The following is a 21295-nucleotide window of genomic DNA, read 5'->3' as shown; positions in this document are numbered from 1 at the left end:
AGAACCTGGGCTCATGGTTTGTTTCATTCCGGACAAGCCACAACCAAGATTGGTTTTTTGTTTACTTGGCTTACCCTTGGGTAGCGTAACAGCAGCAGGACTGAGAAAGGAACATTGCAGCCACAACTGAGATATGAAAGCTAGGAGCTAAATGGCACCTTAAACCTAGGTTATGGGTGCAACAATGGAATGTCTAGGTGCACTTTGTTTATAACAAGAGTACAAAGCTGAAAATGAATGAACTGCAGCTAAAATCTTATATTCATTTTTTTTTAACATGGTCTAGTCCTGATCTGAAAACTGTAAAAAACCAAAGCTATGCCTCCCCTGCTCACACCTCTAATATTCTTAAGAGGGTCTCTTCTCCAGTATTCAGAGTGTGGCTGGAAGTGGGGAAGCAAAATAAGGTCCTCCATTCCTTCTACTCTGCAGTTTTAATCTGAAATCTTAGGTGCAGCACTGCGCCCAGACCTCAAAAACTGCTCCCTCTAATGAAATGCTTTGTCACAAAACACACCAAAACAATGGGAGTTTCAAACGCTGACTCTACACTATGTTTCATGCTTACACTGGGAAAATATAAAACCCATTTTAAACATAAACGGGCTGATGCTGTAAATAGAAGGGAATGCAAACAGGGCTGAAGCACCAACATCATTTTTAACTTCCCGAATATGCTCTGTTTGATACTATCCCTGCAAATTAGTAAGTATTAAATTAGCCACAGGAGGGCTCCCTCTAGCAAACTGAGCACAACAGAAATACCTTGTTAATGAATAAAAACAATAATTTGTGCTCTTGAGGCTTAATAATAAAGGCTCTAGTGCCTCAAAAGTTGCTTGTTCAGGTTACTCTGTGGTACGGTCATATAAGTGCATATTTTGTTTAAATATCTGCACTGTATGGGAGATTTCTGATGTCTCAACAAAGCCTGCACACATTTGGGTTCCACATAGCAGACCTGGTTCTTATAAACAGCACTTGAAGTGAGTAAACCAGACTCTCATCACTTCAGAACACAGGCTTCCGTTCACATAGTGGCATTCTCCACCACCCAAAAACAAGAGAGGAGAATGTGTCTAACAAATAAAATCATCATGGCAAAAGGGAAGTCTACCAGGGTTTAGTGGAGCCCAGACATAGAATCTGAGATCTCTTCAAAGGAAGATGGCGAAGCAGGACTCTTCTCCCAGCCTGAGGAACCATCCGATCTATACCCATACTCTCACCCCGTAGGCTGAAGGAGCAGAGGAGGTGGAACGCTTCAGGAGCTTCAGAGACAACAGTAAACTGCCTAGCTAGCTGCAAGCATCTACAGTACCCCTGGTTGAGAGCCAGGAAGGGGTGGAGTCTCCAGCACATTTATAAGCTTCCACTATGAGTTTATATGCTGCTTATATTCACTGCTCAAGCACAGTTCCCTTAGTGCATCTAAACAGGGCTTCTCTTTCTCTCCCCGCACCCAACTTGAGACACACCAATATAAAAGAAGGTCATTTCTTTCTATTAATAGTCCTGGAAACATTCCATGAAAGAATGTGATAAAATGTCTGTGGCAGGGATGCCAGCATTCCCCCCCCCCAAGTCAAGCCTGGAAAATAACCTCCAGAGGCTTGTTAAAGCCAACTCAAGAAGGAGCGAGCTTTACAAGCCCCCGAATTCAAATCTAAGCTGTGGAAGAACTACTCATTTTCGCCACTAACAAATGATTTCAACCAGGAGAAAGAGAGTTCTCTTTGGCAAGCATGTAACCCACAGCCTCAGTGGTTCCCTGCGGGAGTCTGCAAGGCAGAACTTAGCTGGTTTTACTGACGGAGATTACATGAGCTGTCGCTGCATGTAATTCCCAGCAGCCAAAGCAGTCTGTTCCGCTTCCAGCTATGGGAGGGGGAGGCAAAGATGGTCTGTGGGTCATCCTCTGTCACGGATTGTCTTTCTGCTCCAAGTCTCCCTTTTTGTCCCTGATGCCTCTTGCTTTTAAAATGGTATGGAACGACAGTTTAAAGAGGAGTGGGGGCTCTCAGATCCTTTCCAAATTGCTCCAAAAAACGGAGTGCTCACTCATCTTTAGTCCATAGCCAATATTCAGCATTTGTATCATCTTCCTGCTGCATCAAAGATTTATTGGAAATGAAAGCTATGAATAAATATCAGCTCCATTGTGGCACACATTTGTCTCTCACTTGGAATCTTTTCAACCCAACACTGGAAGGCCAGTTTTCCAATACTGCCACTTTTATGACAGCATACTGTATCTGGAGCACCTGAACACTTTAAAATGAAAATTCTCTTCCATGTTTTGCTGGAGTTTTCAATAGGCCCTTTGATTGACAGCTGTACCTAAAAGCCATTTCCCCCTGGGTGGTATTCAACTAAGTGTTACCCAGACCCAGTGAAATTAACCAGTCATGCACATTAATTTCAGTGAGTCTGCCCCAAGTAAAATTTAGTAGAATATGACCCCTTATGTCTCCCTAGTGCTTCGCTTGAAGAGAAAATTGGTTCTGTGGTGAGAGCTAGATGCTTAAAGATGTAAGAATTATGGATGTTCTTTTCCATAATTATTGGAATAATGAGACAAAGACTAGGGGCATCTGGAAATATAATGACTCTGTCAACAGTGATTTGATCCCAGGAAGAAAAGTGAGGGTCAAACTAGAGAGGATGCTAAAACATCATTAGCAATTACCAGTATCCTCCCCCCCCAGCAGGCTTTGGGAAGGGTCTTCCCAATTTTCCTCAGGAGTACAGCTCAAAGAGTAAATGGGGAGATTTTTCATCTCCTACCACAGTCCCCACCCCACCCACTGGCACCATGGGGTGAGATTTTCATTGGGAATAAGATGGGAAGGAAACGGTAGCATCTATTCTCTCTGCATAGTGTAGCCCTGGTGGCAATTCTGATTAAGGTGGTAGTGGTTTCTTATAGCTAACATAGTTGCTGAGGTTGCATTTAGCACTCTGCTTAGTTTGATGCTAAAAAAAGAAAGGAAGGAAAATGGAACTGCCCCAAATGACCAAATAGAGGTTAGAATAAAAACACAGGAAACAATGAGAGATATCCAACTCAGAAACCAATTGATTTGAATATGACTAATGCTGGGTATCACCCAATAGCAATAGCGAATAATTTCTCTCTCTCTCTCTCTCTCACACACACACACACACACACACACATTGAGTAACCAAGCGTAAGAAAATAAGCTCATAAAAAATAGGCATTGAGAAGAATATCGTTAATATACTTCTGCCTCTTCATCCAATTTCTCGTCAAAGAATTCAATCACAAGAACATTTCACCACCCACCTGCCTCTGGGATAGTTAGCACACGAAAGGCACCGGAGGTGAAATTATATTCTGTTATGTCATGAGGAATATCTTTTGTATGCTGCTAAAGAGCTGGATGGAATAAATATAGAAAAACTCATTAGAGATGCACTGGAGGAATACTGTCAAGGTTACCTATCCATTATTAAGAGTGACTGCCAGATTAGGCAAAAGAAAAAGAATAAGAAAGAGTGCTAAAACAAGAGAAAAAGAGGGATGCTGCTATGAAAAATCACTTAACATCCCAAGTCCCTGTCTTGGGAATTTGCCAGGCAAAGATGTGCTAAGGCATTTACATTCTTTTATATGAGTGTTTCAGTAAGAAACAATATGACAGAGAAGAAAGAGTCAGAAAAAACCTAATATAAACCATAAAAATTGTAAACAGAACTCAAATGCACCAATTGGAATTTACAAGACTGTAAAAAAATGACAGTAAACCATCCTCTGTTAAATTTCTTGGGTTTTCATGGAATAACAAGAGTGACTGATTTATAGAGAAAAGGAGGCTAGTTCATTCTGAACCTGAAGCTTTATATTTATTACTTGGGGTTCTCACTTCACTTTCCAACAACATTTTTAATGAGTCTCTGGTTGTTCTTGTTCTTGCTTTTTTTAAAAAACTAATCTTATTGTATGCCATATGAGAATCCTTAATCAGGGACTACTTTGCTCTTGAATCTTATTTTAAATATCATGCTCAAACAAAATATGAAATGTAAGTACACTGATAATGTAGGCCATCACCTGAACAAGAGAGAATGAGAAGAACTGGAAGAAGACAATGAAATGAAATGAAAAATTGAGCTGTTATGGTTATGTCATCTTCTGCACTTCACATCAACATATTTTAATGATATTTTAAAAGTAATTCATATGGCCTAGATATCAATGTGATTCAGAGCACATTCCATAAAATAAAAGGATATGGGTCTAACCCAGACTTATTTATAAAATAAACACACTGACATCAATGGGAATTAAGATAAGTCATGACTAATGTCCCATTGATTTCCAATGAGTCTGCTTTGAATATGACTTGATGCAACCCTGCTACTGTTTATCAATAGAGACATAGCAGATACAGGCGAGTTTGAAAATGCTAGACATTTGCTTAGTGTAATGCTATTATCCTTAAAGGACAGCTTATGCCACTGGCAAACTCCAGCATGTTTCTAACATTGGGAAATCTTCTGGCTGCAATATCAGGAACCAGGGCTGGTGCCAGGCTTCAGGGAGCCATCAGCAAACACACAACATTTCGTTCCCCTTTCTCCTAGTGCCACCAGCAACACCGTTCTGCCCCTGCTGCTAGTGGTTCCCAATTTTGAGGAATGGGGTGGGAACAAAGCTTTATGCTACAGCAAAGGAACAGTTGCCCATTTACCATCACTTGATGGTATCAGTTTCATATCGTGTATCAGACAGTTATCACACCCAGGAGCGGACCCAGACATTTCGGCACCTGAGGTGAACCCCAAATGGTGTCCCCTACCCCACTAGGGAAGAAGGGGTGGTTGCAGATCTACAACAGGAACAAGGGTGGAAGGAGGCGAGCAGGGCACCCTATTAGGCAAAGGGCTGGTGCAGAGGCTGCATTGGGGGCAGGCTGCTGAGGAGGAGGCAGATGCAATCAGGGCGGTGGCGGTGGCAGGTGATGCGTAACATGGAGGCCGGATCTGCTGCCCCTGTGGATCCTGCCACCTGATGTGGTCGCCTTACCCTGCCTCATGGGTGGGCTAGTCCACCCCATATAACTCCATGTATCATGTCCACCTGAGCATGTCACCCTTTACTATATTGGCAATGCTAGCCAAGACTGATAGGAGTTGTAGCCAACAGCATCTGGAGGACACCAGGTTGGCTCTTCCTTTCTACATAAAAAAAGAACACACTGCTGGATCAGACTAAAGGTTCACCTGATCCAGTTTCCTATGGTGGTCAACCATATAATTCCAAAACAACAACAACAACGACATATTCTGGGCATAAAGGTCACTACTCTCCCCTGATATTTGGTTCCCCTCAATTGGCATTCAGGGGCATGTTCCCTCTGGTGAAGTTTCCATTGACTTAACATGGTTAAGAGCAATTAATAGGCCTGCCCTCCATTGATTTGTCTAATAACCTTTTAAAAATCATTTAAGCCAGTGGCCATAATCACATGCTGTGCCAGCAAATTCCATAATTGGGCGAAGTGGCGGGATTTTTTTTTTTGTCCTGAATCAAAACTGTAAATCAATTTCAGCAGCCGGCCACTTGTATTTTTGTAGCTGCCTTTTATGTGCAGTGTTTATTTTGATGCTAAAAAGGATGTTCTGTTTACTTGTTAACTGTGTTTTGTATGTTTGTCTTTTATTTAAGATGCTTTAACCTCTGTTGTAAACCACTTAAAGATCTGAATATAAGAAATACCTAAGTTATCAAAATAAAGTTCTAGCGTCGGGGCGGGGGGAGTATGAGGAAAAATAACCTCTCTCCACTAGAAAAAAATTAATTCACCCCTGTTACTTGCCATCTGTTTTTTAGAACTACGAAGCCCAAACAATTTATTCTTTTCTCACAACCAACCTCTGTTTTGTTTGTTTGTTTATTCACTTTTTCTCAGCTCTGTGATAACCTTTTCTGAGAAAGGGTTGCCAAGACTGCACATTGTTTAGTAGAAATACTTGAGTGGTGTACATTTTAAGACTCGAGAGCATATACAAAATGAAATAAAGCATTAAAGCATCTTCAGTAGCAGAGACCACACAACCGAGTAGCACTACAGGGAAAGCCTTCATAAATAAGGAAGGTTTAAGCGAGGGTGGGAAACCTCAGGCCCAAGGATTTAATGTGGCGCTCTGGCTCTCTCAACCTCAGACCACCCTACTCAACTTCACACCCTGCTTGAGTGTCTTTGTCAGGATAGAATATGGCCATGAACTTTTATAATGCCTCTTGCTCTCCTGGATAGAGAACCACACCCCGGTTGTTGACTGTGTGTAGAAACTTACCCACCTTTGCCTCTGGCCATGCCCATCACTGGGACATGGGCCCTGGACAATTACTCTGAAGGGAAAACAGTCCTCAAGCTGAAAAGGGAATCCCATTCCTGGTCTAAAGCACAGCACTGCAGATGCTTGCTGGATGCGCAGACAGAGGGCATTTCACGAAACAAGAGCAGTAGTGTTGAAAGACTTGCTCTATGTGGTTGCAAAGTGGAGCTCAGGCACATGGGGGCATGGTGAAAAGTGCCTTTCTCAAAGACCACAGTAGCACTGCGCTACTGGCAATGTTATCGTTCATTCCCAGTATGGAATGTGCCTATATCATAGCCAATGTTCTAAGAAATGACATGTTTGTTATCTACTACAATTGCTAAGGTTTCTGCTGTGGTTAATCACTGCCAGCTTAGACTCCACAAGTTTACATATGAAAGTCAATGGGTTTTTTATTGCCCAGTGTGCAGCACTTAACACTTACCTACATTGAACCACATTTACCAGAAAGGGGGCGGGTACTGGTTTTGTTTCATTTTTGTATTAGGTATTCTCATTTTTTGTATTACTGTTGTGAATCGCCTTGGGATCTTTGGATGAAGGGCAGTATACAAATTAATTAATTAATTAATACAATTTTATTGTCTAATCACCCAGTTTTGAGATATCGTTTCAGGGCCCTTCCCAGTTTGGGTTGGATTTTCAGCATCCTTAATATTTTTATGTTATCCACAAATGTGTCTACCTTGCTGACTCCAGATCATTTCTCAGTAACTTGCACAGTGCTGGTTCCAATACAAGTCCTTGGGGACTAATTACTTCCCTTTACTGCAAAACCCATATATTCATTGCTACACCTACTTCCTAATTTTTTAACTAGCTACTGATGCATACCTAATTGACAATGTAATCCTATGCATGTCTACTCAGAAGTAAGCCCTGTCATGTCCAATGGGTCTGAATTCCCCATATGCTAGTATAGGATTGCAGTCTTAACCAGCTGTTGATTTTCTCCCAAGGCCCACTAAGTTTATTCAGGAGCCTTTTGAGATGAGAGTCTGTCAAAAAACTTTTACAACATCAAAGCCTACCAATTCACTCCTAGATTTATGCTTGTCTACACTCTCAAAGATCACCAAAAGGCTGGTGAGTCATGGTAGGCATTATGCAGGAGCCATGCTCATTCTTCCAGAGCAAAGCGTAAGAATATAGGAAGCTGCCAGAGGCGAGTCAGCAGGTACAGCTGCTCTGCACCTTTTCACCATGCAGGCCTCCCTGCCACCTCATCCTCACCTTCCTAGTAAGCAACAGTGTCCCACCTACAGGGAAACTCCACCCCACCTGGAGATCAAGCAAGGCCATGGGTCCAACCACCACATTTACTAGCAGTGGTTCTCTAGTATTCCAGACAATGCAGTACTCCCAACCCAACCGGGAAATGTCAGGGATGGAACTCAAAGCATTGAGCTATGCCCCCAAGACAGAAGTTAGGTTAATAGGCCTCTAATTTCTTGGCTCTCCTTAGACCCTTAATAAAAACAGCCCAGAGCTATGTTGGCTATTTTCCAGTCATCTGCTTAGGATGCCAATGTTAGTGATCAATGATTTCACATTTGAGCTCTTTAAGAATTCTCGGGTGGATACTATCCCCACCTGGACACTTGTTAGCCTTTAATTTGTCAGATAGCCCTAGGATGTCATGTCTTGTCACTTCTATTTGCCTTAGCTCTTCAGATGCCTTCTGGGCATCGTTCAGACATGGGGATCTGTCCAACATTTCTCTCTAGTTTCACTATTCTCCTTCAACTATCCTTGCACACCTTTGTTGTCTCATGGATCCTCAGAGGCTGGTTTCCTGTCTCTGATTATTTAAAGAACAGATCTGCCAGTGATTGTGATACATTTTGACACCAGCTACTGCTATTTTTGCCAGTCCATGGCTCAATCAGCCACCTATCATTTCCCATGTATATTTCATGCAGCGGAAGGAATACAGTATACTGTATACCAATTACAAACGAACCTAAATAATAATAAAAAACACTGATAGTACACAATCCCAGTTCCTTTCAGGTGGGAATGCTATGCGAGTCCATACAGCCTAGACCAGGGGTCTGCAACCTTTAAGACAAAAAGAGCCACTTGGACCCGCTTCTGAAGGAAAAAAAAAACTGGGAGCCGCAAAACCATTGCGACATTTAAAACAAATATAACACTGCATATATTGTTTCTTAACTTAATGCTATATATACAGGATCGTGCAGTCAGCTGTCAATCTGAAGAAAAAAAGGACTTTCACTTAACAGTTCTTGTGCTCAGGTCTTGCTTGTGGGTTTCCCACAGGCGTCTGGCTGGCCACTGTGAGAACAGGATGCTGGACTAGATGGGCCATTGGCCTGATCCAGCAGCCTCTAAAGAACACACTGTTCTCCACTCCCAGCCTAGTTCCCTGACTCCATTTCTAAAACTGTCCAAAGGGGTAGCGGCTTCCTAGCATGCCTAGATGTAAGCCCCTCATCCTATACAGGCTGCCACCCCTGCTTGCTCCACTCGCCATCCCCTTTGCCAACCCTATTTCCCCCACAGCTCACCAAACACTGCCCCCTTTACACCTAACGGTCCTAACCGAGACCCACCTCTCTTTGCACCTCACCCAGCACCTCACCCATCTCCCTGCCTGAAGTCCCTCCCCTCCCTGCTTGGCCCAAGCCCCATGCCTTTTCAAAAGAGGGGGAAAGTGCTTCAGAAAGCAGTTTGCCAGACAGCTGTTTTCATATGAAATTAAGGTTGCAAACTTCTTTCACCACTCCTGCTCCTTTGAGCAACAGTCTGGCCTGGCAGAAATTAACAATCAATACTGTAGAGGTGTTGTTGTTTTTTCACAGCACAGAGATAGCTTATGATTCATTTCCTCTGTATGTCGGGTGCAGGAATTGTTTAATAATAAGAACCAGTTGCTCTTTACAGTTTGATGGGTCAGTGCGTCTGGCTGTTAACCACAAGGCTGGTGGTTCGAGCCTACCCAGGGATGGCTCACAGCTGTGGGCAGGATTCCTGCATTGCAGGGGGTTGGGCTAGATGACCCTCGGGACCCTTCCCATTCTACAATTCTATGATTGTATGAAATAATCCTTTAACCAAATATTAAGTGATGCTTTATTGCATTCTCTGGATTTTTAATACAGCTGTTCCATGCTCAAAACTAATCCAGTTACAGAGCAGGAAAAAAGGCATGGAAGAGTATTCCCTTTTCCAAAGGGAAGGAGGGGGGAAAGGCAGAGCGGGCGAAGAGGGCGGGGCACACACACAAACCACAGGGGAGCAAGTAGAGGTGGGGAAGTGTAGAACGCTGGCTGTGTAAAGCAGCCTTTGTCAACCTGGTGCCCTCCAAGAGACTTTGAATCAGCACCAATCAGCAAGAGATTTACTGTATTGAAGTATGTATTGAAGGGGGAGAGAGCTGATATTGCAGCTATAGAACAGAAGCAAGCAAAAAAGGGGGGTGAATGAAAGAACAGTGCTCAAGAATGTGAAGGGTAGGTTTATATTGTAGCAGAGCAGAAAGAAGAACTTATTCAAGCTCCAGTTCTGACATGCAAGGAAAGGGGGCAGGGGAACAAACAGTCTCTCTCTCTCTCTCTCTCTCTCTCTCTCTCTCTCTCTCTCTCTGTGTGTGTGTGTGTGTGTGTGTGTGTGTGTGGCAAAGGGGGGCAGAGAGAAGAAGGATGCAATGAGGATGGGGGGGGATAGAAGAAAAGGAGGACCAGTTTGAGAGGGAAACACCGTGAGGGGGGGGGGAGTGAAGCGAAAACTGAAAATCCTAAAAGGAATTTGGGGGGGGGGAGGAGTGTGGGGAAAGAGAGAGAAGCATGGGGAAAGGGGTGGAAAGAGAAAATAAAAGAGAAAAGTCACTATCAGGTTTGGATTGGAAAACAGCCTTGCATCCTGTGGAATACACTTCAAATGGTAGATCTTGTTAAAGGAAACCACTTTTTTATCATTCAAACAAAAGGTCAAAACACCCCAACATTTAATTGTTATTTCCTCCGTCCTGTCATCAAAAGGGGGCAGGAAAAAGGACCTTATACATTTTATGAATGAGTAACAGATGGGACTCTAAGACTGAGGAAACCCCTTTTTCAGCTCCTGACTTCAAAGGTGCTATGTGTTTACACTTTCAATCCACACTCTCAATTGGGAGAGATCAGATAAGACAATAGGTGTGCATTCCAAACCCGCTGATGTTACAATGGACTGATCAACGAAAAGCAGCCAGCAAGGAGGCTTTACTTTAACAATTAATATAAAATTGAGATTTTAACCGATTCACAAAATTCCAGTGCCAGCTCCCCTCTGCTACACAGAACTCATAAATAAAGCGAACCAAGAGCACTCGACCACCCTCCTACCCTTTTCCCCCCCTAGGAAAGAGACGAGCCCCCACCCCTTACACACCTCTCCCGCTCGCCCCACCTCCGCCTCCCGAGGAGGCGGCAGCAGCAGCAGCAACAACACCATTTCAGCGGCTCCTCAAAAGCTGCCCTTTCTCGCAGCCGCGCCCGCCTCTCTCTTTCCCAGCAAGCGTGTCTCTTTAACCCTATCAGGGCTGGGCTATCCGTGCCTCCGTCACCCAACTCTTCCAGCCTCGGCAAGTCCACCATTTCGGAGCCGGCGAGTAGGAAGCCCCGATAGGGTTAAAGAGGCTGCGTGAGCCAGGCAGGGGCAGAGAGCCACGGCAAAGCTGTAAAGGAGCCGCATGCGGCTCCGGAGCTGCAGGTTGCCGACCCCAGGCCTAGACCATGAACCTTTCAAGTTCCACTGTTTTTCTGCACAGATGCACCTCTACTCAGAAGTAAATTCCAGTGGATTCAACAGATCTCACTCCCAGGTAAGTGGATATAGGATTGCAGCCATAACAAACTATGGTATGTGTACATTACAAACTTTAAACAAAAACAATTCGAAGACCTCTGTGTATTAAAAATCATTCACAAATAGAAAATATTTATAAAGTTTTCAGTCAGTGTGTCAAGAAGGCACACTAGGGTGTAATGTGCAGAATGACTGATGACTCTACAAAACTACATTGTCCTTAATAGCAATAAATGGGGGGGGGGGGTAATTCTAGAGCAAGCATTACCAATGAACTGCAAGCATAATGGACACTTGTTTTGGCCATCCGAACAAGTGACTCCTAATCCAACCAATCCAGGGATATTATTGATCTTAAGTAGAAATCACACTCATAAAAATAACTGAAATGTGGTATCCATTTTCTTTTAGTGAGAGACCCATCTGAAATATCAAAACTACATTCTTTTAATCAAGCTGAAAAAAAGGTCTGTTTTGCTGCACTCAAACCCAGGTCCATTCAGATTAGAACCTGATCAAATGAATTTAAATGTGAAAGCCAGACAGCCAGTATACCAGTATAATGGGAGGTGGAAATGTTAGCACCACTTCTTGAAGCACATATTCCTGAGATTGAACTATAAATGATGCCATATAAATATCTAGTCTTAGAACCCAAGTTTATTGCACCCTATTCCTTGCACATCTGGCTGAAAAGCAGGAGATGTAGAACTAATAATTAACACCAGAAAGCACATCTCTTGCACACAAAATGCACACTACCAAGCATCATCTTGGTATTCTGTTCCCTCTTGTTACAATAAACACATTTCTTTTGCACACTCATTTGAAACCTGAACCACAGGCCTCTATAGATACTATTTTGTGTGATGTGAAGGCCCACTCAAAACATTTTGTTAAAAGTCTTGTTTTACTAATGGGGAAGTAATATTGCTTCTCCAGCACAGCCAAGAACAGAGTTACTCAAGCAGGGCAATTTCTAAAGACCTTATTAGTGCTAATTTCACCCTACATGTTCCAGTAAGTGATCTCCTAGAACTCCAGAGCTCATCTCCTCATTGTCCATGCATTGATTTTTAAGAGGGAAGTTTTTATTGCTTGCTTGTTGTTGTTTTGCTCTTCATCTGCTGTTTCAATTCTGAGCCCACTTTTCCATATGCCCCATTGAGCTTGATGAGGCTCAACTTCTGATCAAACACACTTGGGCTGTGGCATAACGCTTCCTTCCACTCAAGGCAATGTGCAATTCTGTGCACACCTAGCAAGGGGTAAGCTCCATTGACCATAGCAGGACTTACTTCTGCGTAAACAGGGCTAGGATTGGGCTGCTGGTTAACTAGAACACAAAAGTGGGCATCAGTCATTCAGATGTGCATTTCTCACCTCAAAATCCCTTCAACCAACTGCTAAAAAAGCATTTATTTATATATATTTTTTTAAAAAGTCATTTATAGTTTAAAATAGTTAAACACACTGAGCCTTAGAAGAATAGTATGCTCTGTAGCAGCAATACTAGGCATACTTACCAGGGAGTAAGCCCTACTGAACAGACTGAGAGTTGCTTCCAAGTAAGCATGAGGATTGTGCTGTGAAAGTCTGTAAAACCTTACAATCATTTTATGAAGGAGCAGTCTTCTAAAAAAGAGTGATGCTCTATAAGTGTAAAGCTCTGCCTTGATTCAAAGCACTTCATAGCCTAACATATAGAAACTGTGTACAGCAAATGTCAACAGCAGGCTATCAATCAACAATTGAATGTGCATTAGTGTGTCTTCCATTGATCAAACTAATTTATAAACATTCACTCTGTTGAAAAGATATAATACACTTTGATTGATGGCCCTTGAAATTAAGGACATTAAAGTAACAGTTAATATATATTGCTGTTGCCCAATGCATTACTGTATAAGTGATAAACAAGCTACAGCATATATTTCTATTTTATTTCATGCATCTCTCACCCTTATGTGTGTGTGCAACGTTTGAAATCTATATGGAACAATTTGCAGTTAGGCCCACAGCAATATTTGCAAGTGAAATATAGCCTTTCCTATTTTATCAGCAGCAATGATTTAAAGTTTTGCATTAAAGCAACTCTCTCAAAGGCACTTAATTTAATGCAAGTCTTATTTTGGTTTACGAGCCATACATAAACTTAATGAGTTGAAAATTATGACAAAAATATAGGTTAGATTAATTGTTGTTAATCTCAGATGAGGAAGAAGACTATAAACTAGAGATACTTAGGAGCACATTATGGCATCAAACAGATAGAACGGTCCACAAACAGAGGGTATGTGTGCATACTTTTGTCTATAGAGTCTGACTACTAGAACAACATTTGGTGAAAGAAGGAACCTGGACACTTTGAAGTGTTAGTGGAACAGTAGAAAACTTGGGGGTGGGGTGGGGTAGGGAGAGAAACAGGTTCTAGCAGGAAAACAGAGACTGCGCTGATCAAATGGGATGCTAAGTTTGCCTGCAAGACAAATTGTGAACTTTACTAGATGGCCTTTTGCAAGTCCCCAGAAGACTAATCTCTCAGCTTAATCTATTCATTGGATTGTTTGAAGGATAAAAACCATAAGACATTTTGTACAATGAAAAATGGAGTTAGTGCTGATGATCATCATGTGACCATACTGAGACATATATACCTACAGTATTTCTAAAACCATATCATGACATTTTTTTTCATTCCACCTTAAACTGCTTAGGCACAACTGCATTCTAGACCTTACAATTGATAGCAAAATTCTGATCAGGAGAAAACTTCTTATGCACACACCTAGGCACACCCATGGCCAAACTTTGTGGATCAAGTTTAGCCTCACTACAGACCATGGGCTATGATGATCACTGCTGGGGAAGGGGAAGTGGGCTCCAATTTCATCTCTCACACTCAGGCTAGAGTCAATTACTGTTCTTGGAAATCCAACAAATTAGCCTCTCCCAACTTTCTCCCTTTAAATTGTCCTTCTTCTGGAAAAACCTTAGTACCAAATCCTCCTCTTCCTCATTGGGTCTTTAGACTGTGTTCAGCTTTCACAGAGGAAGAGCCTCGAGTTAAAAGGATGCATCACAATTAAGAGCCATTCAGCTTTTTATGGCCGACTAAACAGATGCTTTAACTCTCCACTTAACAGACACATACACACACCTCTCTCTATGTTCCGGGCTGCTCTGGATCTTTTGCTTTCTGCTTACCTGCTGCTCTCCAAGCATGGTGGATTTCACCAGGTGTCTTTCCCTGTACAGAGACCAGAGTCCAATGTTGGGCAGGAAAATCAGAGTCACCACGAACAACAACGTCATTTGCAGAAATCTTTTCTGTTTCCTCTTCATGGCCAGTGGCAAGGGATGCCAGAGAAAAAATGAGGTGATGGGTATCCTTCTCTCCGCTTTTTCCTTCCGTGGTCCAGAGCTCCCTTTGACTTCCCTCTTGCGCTCCTCAGTCTCACCGATTCACCCCCAAACAGTGAGCAGAAACTTCAACTCTGCCTCCAGCTTGGTCACCCCTTCACGGGGGGAGTCTGTAATCTAAGGATCCAAAGAAAAGACAAGGAGTTACTCCTGCTATTCTCTGACACAGCCTGTCAGCCACAGCCCTGCCCCATCGCCCCGAGAAGATCCTAAAAGCCTACGGATCGATTCCTTCCCCCTCCCCCTCCCCACCAATAGAGTCGATATGATTGGCTGGAGACCTGCCGCTGCCGAAGCCCAGAAGTTACAGAGAGCAATTGGGGTGGGGAAACAGGGAGGGGACTTGAGTCACCCAACTCGGGGGTGACCCATTCTTCCATCGCCAGTGGCAGAATTTAAGGAGATGAGGCGGGGGAGGAGCACTTGGCAAGATCTTCTTTCGTGTCAGAGCAGAGATTTCTCCCCGAGTGGCAAGGGGCTCCCGGAAATCGGTTCGCGGTGCGCGCGCCTTTCCCACCAATGAAATGGTTCACAAGGTGCAGCCTTACCTGGGACCTCGCACAACGGGGACTCGCAGTTGGAAAAGACATCTTCCAACTCCCTTGCTCTCTCACACACACCATCCCTCCTCCGGAAAGACCAGCCCCTCTTTTCTTCTCCCCTCCCCAGCAACCTCGCTGGCAGAAGGGAAAGCGCTTCGGCAGACTCCAGTTGGCATGACTTCACACACACACACACAGAAAGAGATAGAGAGCGCGTGGAAAAACACACGCACACACCCTCAGACGGTCTGGCTCGGAGACTTTCCCTCCCCATCCATTCCTAGGCAGGGCTAATGGGGTGTGCAGACTATTTCCGAGTGAGGTGTGTGTGTGTGTGTGTGTGTGTGTGTGTGTGTGTGTGTGAGAGAGAGAGAGAGAGAGAGAGAGAGAGAGAGAGAGAGAGAGAGAGAGAGAGAGAGAGAGAAGCAAGAGAAGCGTCCAGGGCAAAATAAAAACAAATCACACCATTGCATTCATCAGGTTACCATTCTTCAGCAGCGGAACATTTTTAAATCATCGTCTTGAAGCTGGGAGACGAGGCGACCACAACGCGTCCGGCTGATGCTGCAGCCCCCCACATCGGGATCCAAAGCGATGTTGAAAAGTGGGCGGAAGGTGGCCAAGAAAGACCCCCTCCCCACGCACTTCTGCCCCCTCCCCTATTGGCCCGGCCGCCTCTTCCCCCTTGTCCAGCGGGTCCCTGCCTTGCCTTCCATCCGACAAAATACTGGCTGGCGGCTCACACGTGCGGGAGATCGTAATTCCCGGAATTGGGGCTTGGGATCGCGTTTGGCGAGGGTGGCGAGCCCGCCCTTCAGAGCCTCCCTCCCTGGAGAGCCGGAGCGACCCACAGCAGCCGCCTCTCACCTGATCCCCGCTTCCAGAGCTGCCCACCCCAGAGCAGGGGCAGGAGCAGCCGCGGCTGAGCAGGAGCAGCGCTTTCCTCCGGGGCTGCTGGTCTTCTTCTCCTCCTCCTCCTTCTTCGTCTCCTCTTGTTCCTTCATGATCAGTTGAGCGCTGGCGGCGGCGGCAGCAGCAGCAGCAAGCTGGCTTCTCCGACAAGGCGCACAGAAAGGGGGAGGGGGCGCGAAAGAGGCGGCGGAGGAAGAGGCGACGGTGGTGGATCCCGTTGCCGGCGGAGAGGCAGGGCGGCTTCCTGCGCGGAGTCTCCCCGGCGGCCGCGACGCCCAGCCGCTCGCTCTCTCCCGCAGCCGCCGCCTCCGCAGCCGCCAGGTGAACGGGGAGTTCTCAGCCCGAGGGGGGCCTGGTAGTGCGTCATGGCCCCGGGCAAGTTGGCGCTGAGGCGGAGGCGACGCGACCCAGAGAGGCCGCGTCTGAGGGATCCTGCGAACTGTACCCAAAATAAAAGTTGGGCTAGCTAGGAGGCCAGCGAGGACCCGGCCGAAGCTCCGTCTCTTTTCACGAAGAAAGAGGCTTCCGCCAACCCGCTCAGAATCACTTGGGCGATGGCCTAGTTTCAGGTGAGGGTGGTAAGCGACTTAAGCCTGTGCCTGGACTGTACCACTTAAGGCGAGGGGTTGACATGCTAGAATTATCCACTCGAGAAACAAAGCCAAGAAAGGCGATATCTTTTTTAAAAAAAGCCAGTGTAGTGTATTGGTTTTCGTTGCTGGGCCAGGAGCACAGAGACCTGGGTTCCAATCCAGACACCAAAGACACCTTTCTGGGTGACCTTGGCGTGGTCTCCCAGCGTGCTCTGCCTTGCAGGATTGTTGTGGGGGGGGGGATATGAAATGGGCAGGAGTGATGGATGGGTGCCACCCAGAGCACGTGGGAGGAAGGATGAGCTCCAAATATATAAAATTTTCTGCCCCTATGTATGTTCCCAAATGGGAAGAATTCCATCATGTAAACCGCCACCTGCGGTCTCAAAGTGGCACAGTCCAAGAGGCAGCTCCTGAGCTGCAGTTTGTATGGCATAATAATTATTGGCTTTACTAAAGAGTTGAGGCCAAAGGGGATGGGGGGCAACAGAAGAAATGTAGCTGCTAGTGTGTTTGGCACTGCTCCAACTGCATTTGGGTCTTTGCACAGTACCCTTCTAATGGCAGAAAATGGAACATGGACAAAATACTGTTGCTATGTCATTCAAAAATCACATCTGTAGAAAAGCAGACCAGTAATGAATCAGGTTGTTCAGGGAGGTTATGGAATATTCTAAGAGGTTAGACATGTATGTTGGGAAATTTTGGGTGCGGTGATTGGATTCCTGGACTGCAAGGTTGGACTTTAAAAGCCACTATGGATCTGGTAACAGATTGTAGCCACCATGGGGAAGCTGCTGCAGATGGTTTGCCTGTGGGGAGCAATTCTTGTCTTGGTAGTCATATTTGCAAGATCTCATTCTCTTCACCACTAGTAATATTTGCAAGATCTGACTCCCATCCCATTTGCATGTCGTAGTAAACCATAATGCCCTCTCATTCCGCTCCTTCTGCCCTGGAGCCAAATACAACAGCCACAAGCTTTGGCTTGCCATAACATGTGAACTTGTTTCTTCCAAACAAACCACAACTGGTAACACAATTGCAAGCCAAAAATAAACACTACTCATTCAAAGTAAACCATTTGCTGTGGCATGTAAACACAATCAAAGTGAGCCTCCATGCTTTCTTCTATTCAGTGGTTATGCAGGAATGGAGACTTGTGATTTATCCCTTTCACATCTTATCCTCACAGCAACTACCGTATGAGAAATAAGGCCAACTGCGCATTATCTTAGCGTCATGTTCATGACCCCCAGACATAGAGGAATTGAAAGGAAGCTCTTCAGAGATTAAATGGACTACTCATGTGTAACACTTCAAGAGTGAAATTAACGTGGATCTTTGTTGCACCTGAAACTACCCTACACCTCTGGAATCACCATCCCATGAAGAATGCTTGTGTGCATTTAAGTTCTGTAGTGCTGGTGAATTTTCCTTGTGTTTTCCATAAGTACATATGTTGTGTTTGGCAATGATTACAGTTGGTAGCAATTAGATCTCTACTGTACTTTCTGGTTCCTACTACCAAGTTCCATGGACAAAAACTCATTCATTCAGGATTATGTTGAAATGTACCTTAAAGTTGGTCAGAAACTTGAGAGATGATTACAGGGACTGATGGAGCAAACACACAAAAAACCCTAAACAGGTACATGAAATCTTTTTCAAATTAGCTGAGGAGTATAAAATACATTCCTGCCATAGTAGAATAACTTAATGCAGAAGCCCCATGTGTCTTTTTAGCTGCTATTAAGGTGTCTTTATGGGAGCCTTATGTTTTCTGCGATGGTGGAATATGCCATGTTGAATCAGCATTGTTTAGTCGTTTAGTCGTGTCCGACTCTTCGTGACCCCATGGACCATAACACGCCAGGCACTCCTGTCTTGCGCCGCCTCCCGCAGTTTGGTCAGACTCATGTTGGTAGCCTCAAGAACACTGTCCAGCCATCTCGTCCTCTGTCGTCCCCTTCTCCTTGTGCTCTCAATCTTTCCCAACATCAGGGTCTTTTCCAGGGAGTCTTATCTTCTCATGAGGTGGCCAAAGTATTGGAGCCTCAGCTTCACGATCTGTCCTTCCAGTGAGCACTCAGGGCTGATTTCCTTCAGAATGGATAGGTTTGATCTTCTTGCAGTCCATGGGACTCTCAAGAGTCTCCTCCAGCACCAGAATTCAAAAGCATCAATTCTTCGGCGATCAGCCTTCTTTATGGTCCAGCTCTCACTTCCATACATCACTACTGGGAAAACCATAGCTTTAACTATACGGACCTTTGTTGGCAAGGTAATGTCTCTGCTTTTTAAGATGCTGTCTAGGTTTGTCATTGCTTTTCTCCCAAGAAGCAGGCGTCTTTTAATTTCGGGACTGCTGTCACCATCTGCAGTGATCAAGGAGCCCAAGAAAGTAAAATCTCTCACTGCCTCCATTTCTTCCCCTTCTATTTGCCAGGAGGTGATGGGACCAGTGGCCATGATCTTGGTTTTTTTGATATTGAGCTTCAGACCATATTTTGCGCTCTCCTCTTTCACCCTCATTAAAAGGTTCTTTAATTCCTCCTCACTTTCTGCCATCAAGGTTGTGTCATCTGCATACCTGAGGTTGTTGATATTTCTTCCGGCAATCTTAATTCCGGCTTGGGATTCATCTAGTCCGGCCTTTCGCATGATGAATTCTGCATATAAGTTAAATAAGCAGGGAGACAATATACAACCTTGTCCTACTCCTTTCCCAATTTTGAACCAATCAGTTGTTCCATATCCAGTTCTAACTGTAGCTTCTTGTCCCACATAGAGATTTCTCAGGAGACAGATGAGGTGATCAGGCACTCCCATTCTTTTAAGAACTTGCCATAGTTTGCTGTGATCGACACAGTCAAAGGCTTTTGCATAATCAATGAAGCAGAAGTAGACATTTTTCTGGAACTCTCTAGCTTTCTCCATAATCCAGCGCATGTTTGCTATTTGGTCTCTGGTTCCTCTGCCCCTTCGAAATCCAGCTTGCACTTCTGGGAGTTCTCGGTCCACATACTGCCTAAGCCTGCCTTGTAGAATTTTAAGCATAACCTTGCTAGCGTGTGAAATGAGCGCAATTGTGCGGTAGTTGGAGCATTCTTTGGCACTGCCCTTCTTTGGAATTGGGATGTAGACTGATCTTCTCCAATCCTCTGGCCATTGCTGAGTTTTCCAAACTTGCTGGCATATTGGGTGTAGCACCTTAACAGCATCATCTTTTAAAATTTTAAATAGTTCAGCTGGGATATCATCACTTCCACTGGCCTTGTTATTAGCAATGCTTTCTAAGGCCCATTTGAATCAGCATACCATGTGGCTATTTCTGCTGTTTAGTTTCCTTTTCTCTTTCCTTGTATAAAGCAATATGTATAAGAATGTAGAGCAAGCATTCTCCATCCTGCAAATGAAAATATCTCTGTTGTCAATCCTCCGCAACACTATCCCCATTTAAAAAGATAATGGAACAATGATAGAACAAAATCAATTATGTTACTTGAACTGTGCAGAATGAATTTAGCAAATTCCTGCCTAAAGGACATCTGAAAAAAGCCGGGGGGGGGGGGGGAATACTGATCATGACACTGGTTGTAGATCCTCTGATTTACACGTCATCCATTCAGTCACCAACATCTCTTGCTAGAGCTGGGGAAGACTCCTTTCCAGAATCATGGAGAGCTTGATCATGGACCCATGATCGGACTTCACACAAGCAGTTTCCCAAGCTACCTGCTTCCTTACATTGAAAGTAACTGAAGTTTCTCTCTGCTGGAACAGATGTAGGCTACGTAAACACCATACGTTTAAAGAGTGTGTGTGTGCGCACTTACACACACCCAATCCAAAGGGTGTTTCGAATTGCAGCTCTGTGAAGGGTAGACTAAACTTTCTGGAATTCTTTTTATGGAGGGGCGGGTGTGTGTGCTTTAAATGTATTGTGTGTGCAACCTAAAACCAAAATGGTGTCTTCATTCTTGGATATTCTTGGATGTCAATGAACGTAATGCCAAGTTTGTCTGTATTAATTACACACTTTTATACTGTGTGACTGGACCCGGATGGAGTTCATTTCAATAAAGACACATTTCTCCTCTGTGGCAAAAATTCTGGTGTCAACAGCTTTCCAGATAGGAGAGAAAGCACCAAGCATATGCTAAGGTCCTGAGACAACATGCAGGAAGCTTTTGATCCTGTTAATCAGCACAGAGCATTCAGGTTTAGTCAGTGTGAGTCATTTTGATCAACATGGGCCTCTCATGCCTTTCATGTGAAGGGAAACATCCGTCACCAATCCTAGTCTGTTTGTTATGTCATTATGGAATAAATACAGAATAAACTGTTGGGGACATTGCAGCTACGTAGTGGAATGTTATGTCACCATATTTGTGGTTCTGCTGTCTGATATCGATGATAGTTACTTCATTAATGGCTTTATAAAAGTTAAGGAAAATACTGATATAAATGAAATTCAACAAGTCAGTTCTCCCTATGTCCCAGGTATATGAGGTATAATGATAGTCTACTTTACTTTACAAGAGTCTTAATCATTACTGGGTTGAACAACGAGTGATGAGTGGCTGCTGTTCAAAGTGGTTGCCTAGACAAAGTGCAAATATACAAGTTAGGCTTTGGGCA

General features: G+C 44.3%; 1 protein-coding gene across 1 annotated transcript in view; it reads right to left on the bottom strand.

Annotated features, from left to right (window-relative positions):
• Positions 1 to 16111, bottom strand: part of GALNTL6 (polypeptide N-acetylgalactosaminyltransferase like 6) — a 543124-nt gene extending 527013 nt beyond the window's left edge. Inside the window, exons 1-2 of the mRNA XM_060278706.1 lie at positions 16014 to 16111; positions 14389 to 14721 (exon numbers count right to left, since the gene is read on the bottom strand). Of these exons, the coding sequence (XP_060134689.1) occupies positions 14389 to 14526 (138 nt within the window). The 5' untranslated portion in view covers positions 14527 to 14721; positions 16014 to 16111. The remainder of the gene's footprint in view (positions 1 to 14388; positions 14722 to 16013) is intronic.
• Positions 16112 to 21295: the final 5184 nt, after the last annotated feature.

Source organism: Zootoca vivipara, chromosome 9, assembly GCF_963506605.1.
Source record: "Zootoca vivipara chromosome 9, rZooViv1.1, whole genome shotgun sequence".
Classification (NCBI taxonomy): domain Eukaryota; kingdom Metazoa; phylum Chordata; class Lepidosauria; order Squamata; family Lacertidae; genus Zootoca; species Zootoca vivipara.
Note: the sequence above shows the minus strand (reverse complement) of the source record. Positions and strands in the feature narration are given on the sequence as shown.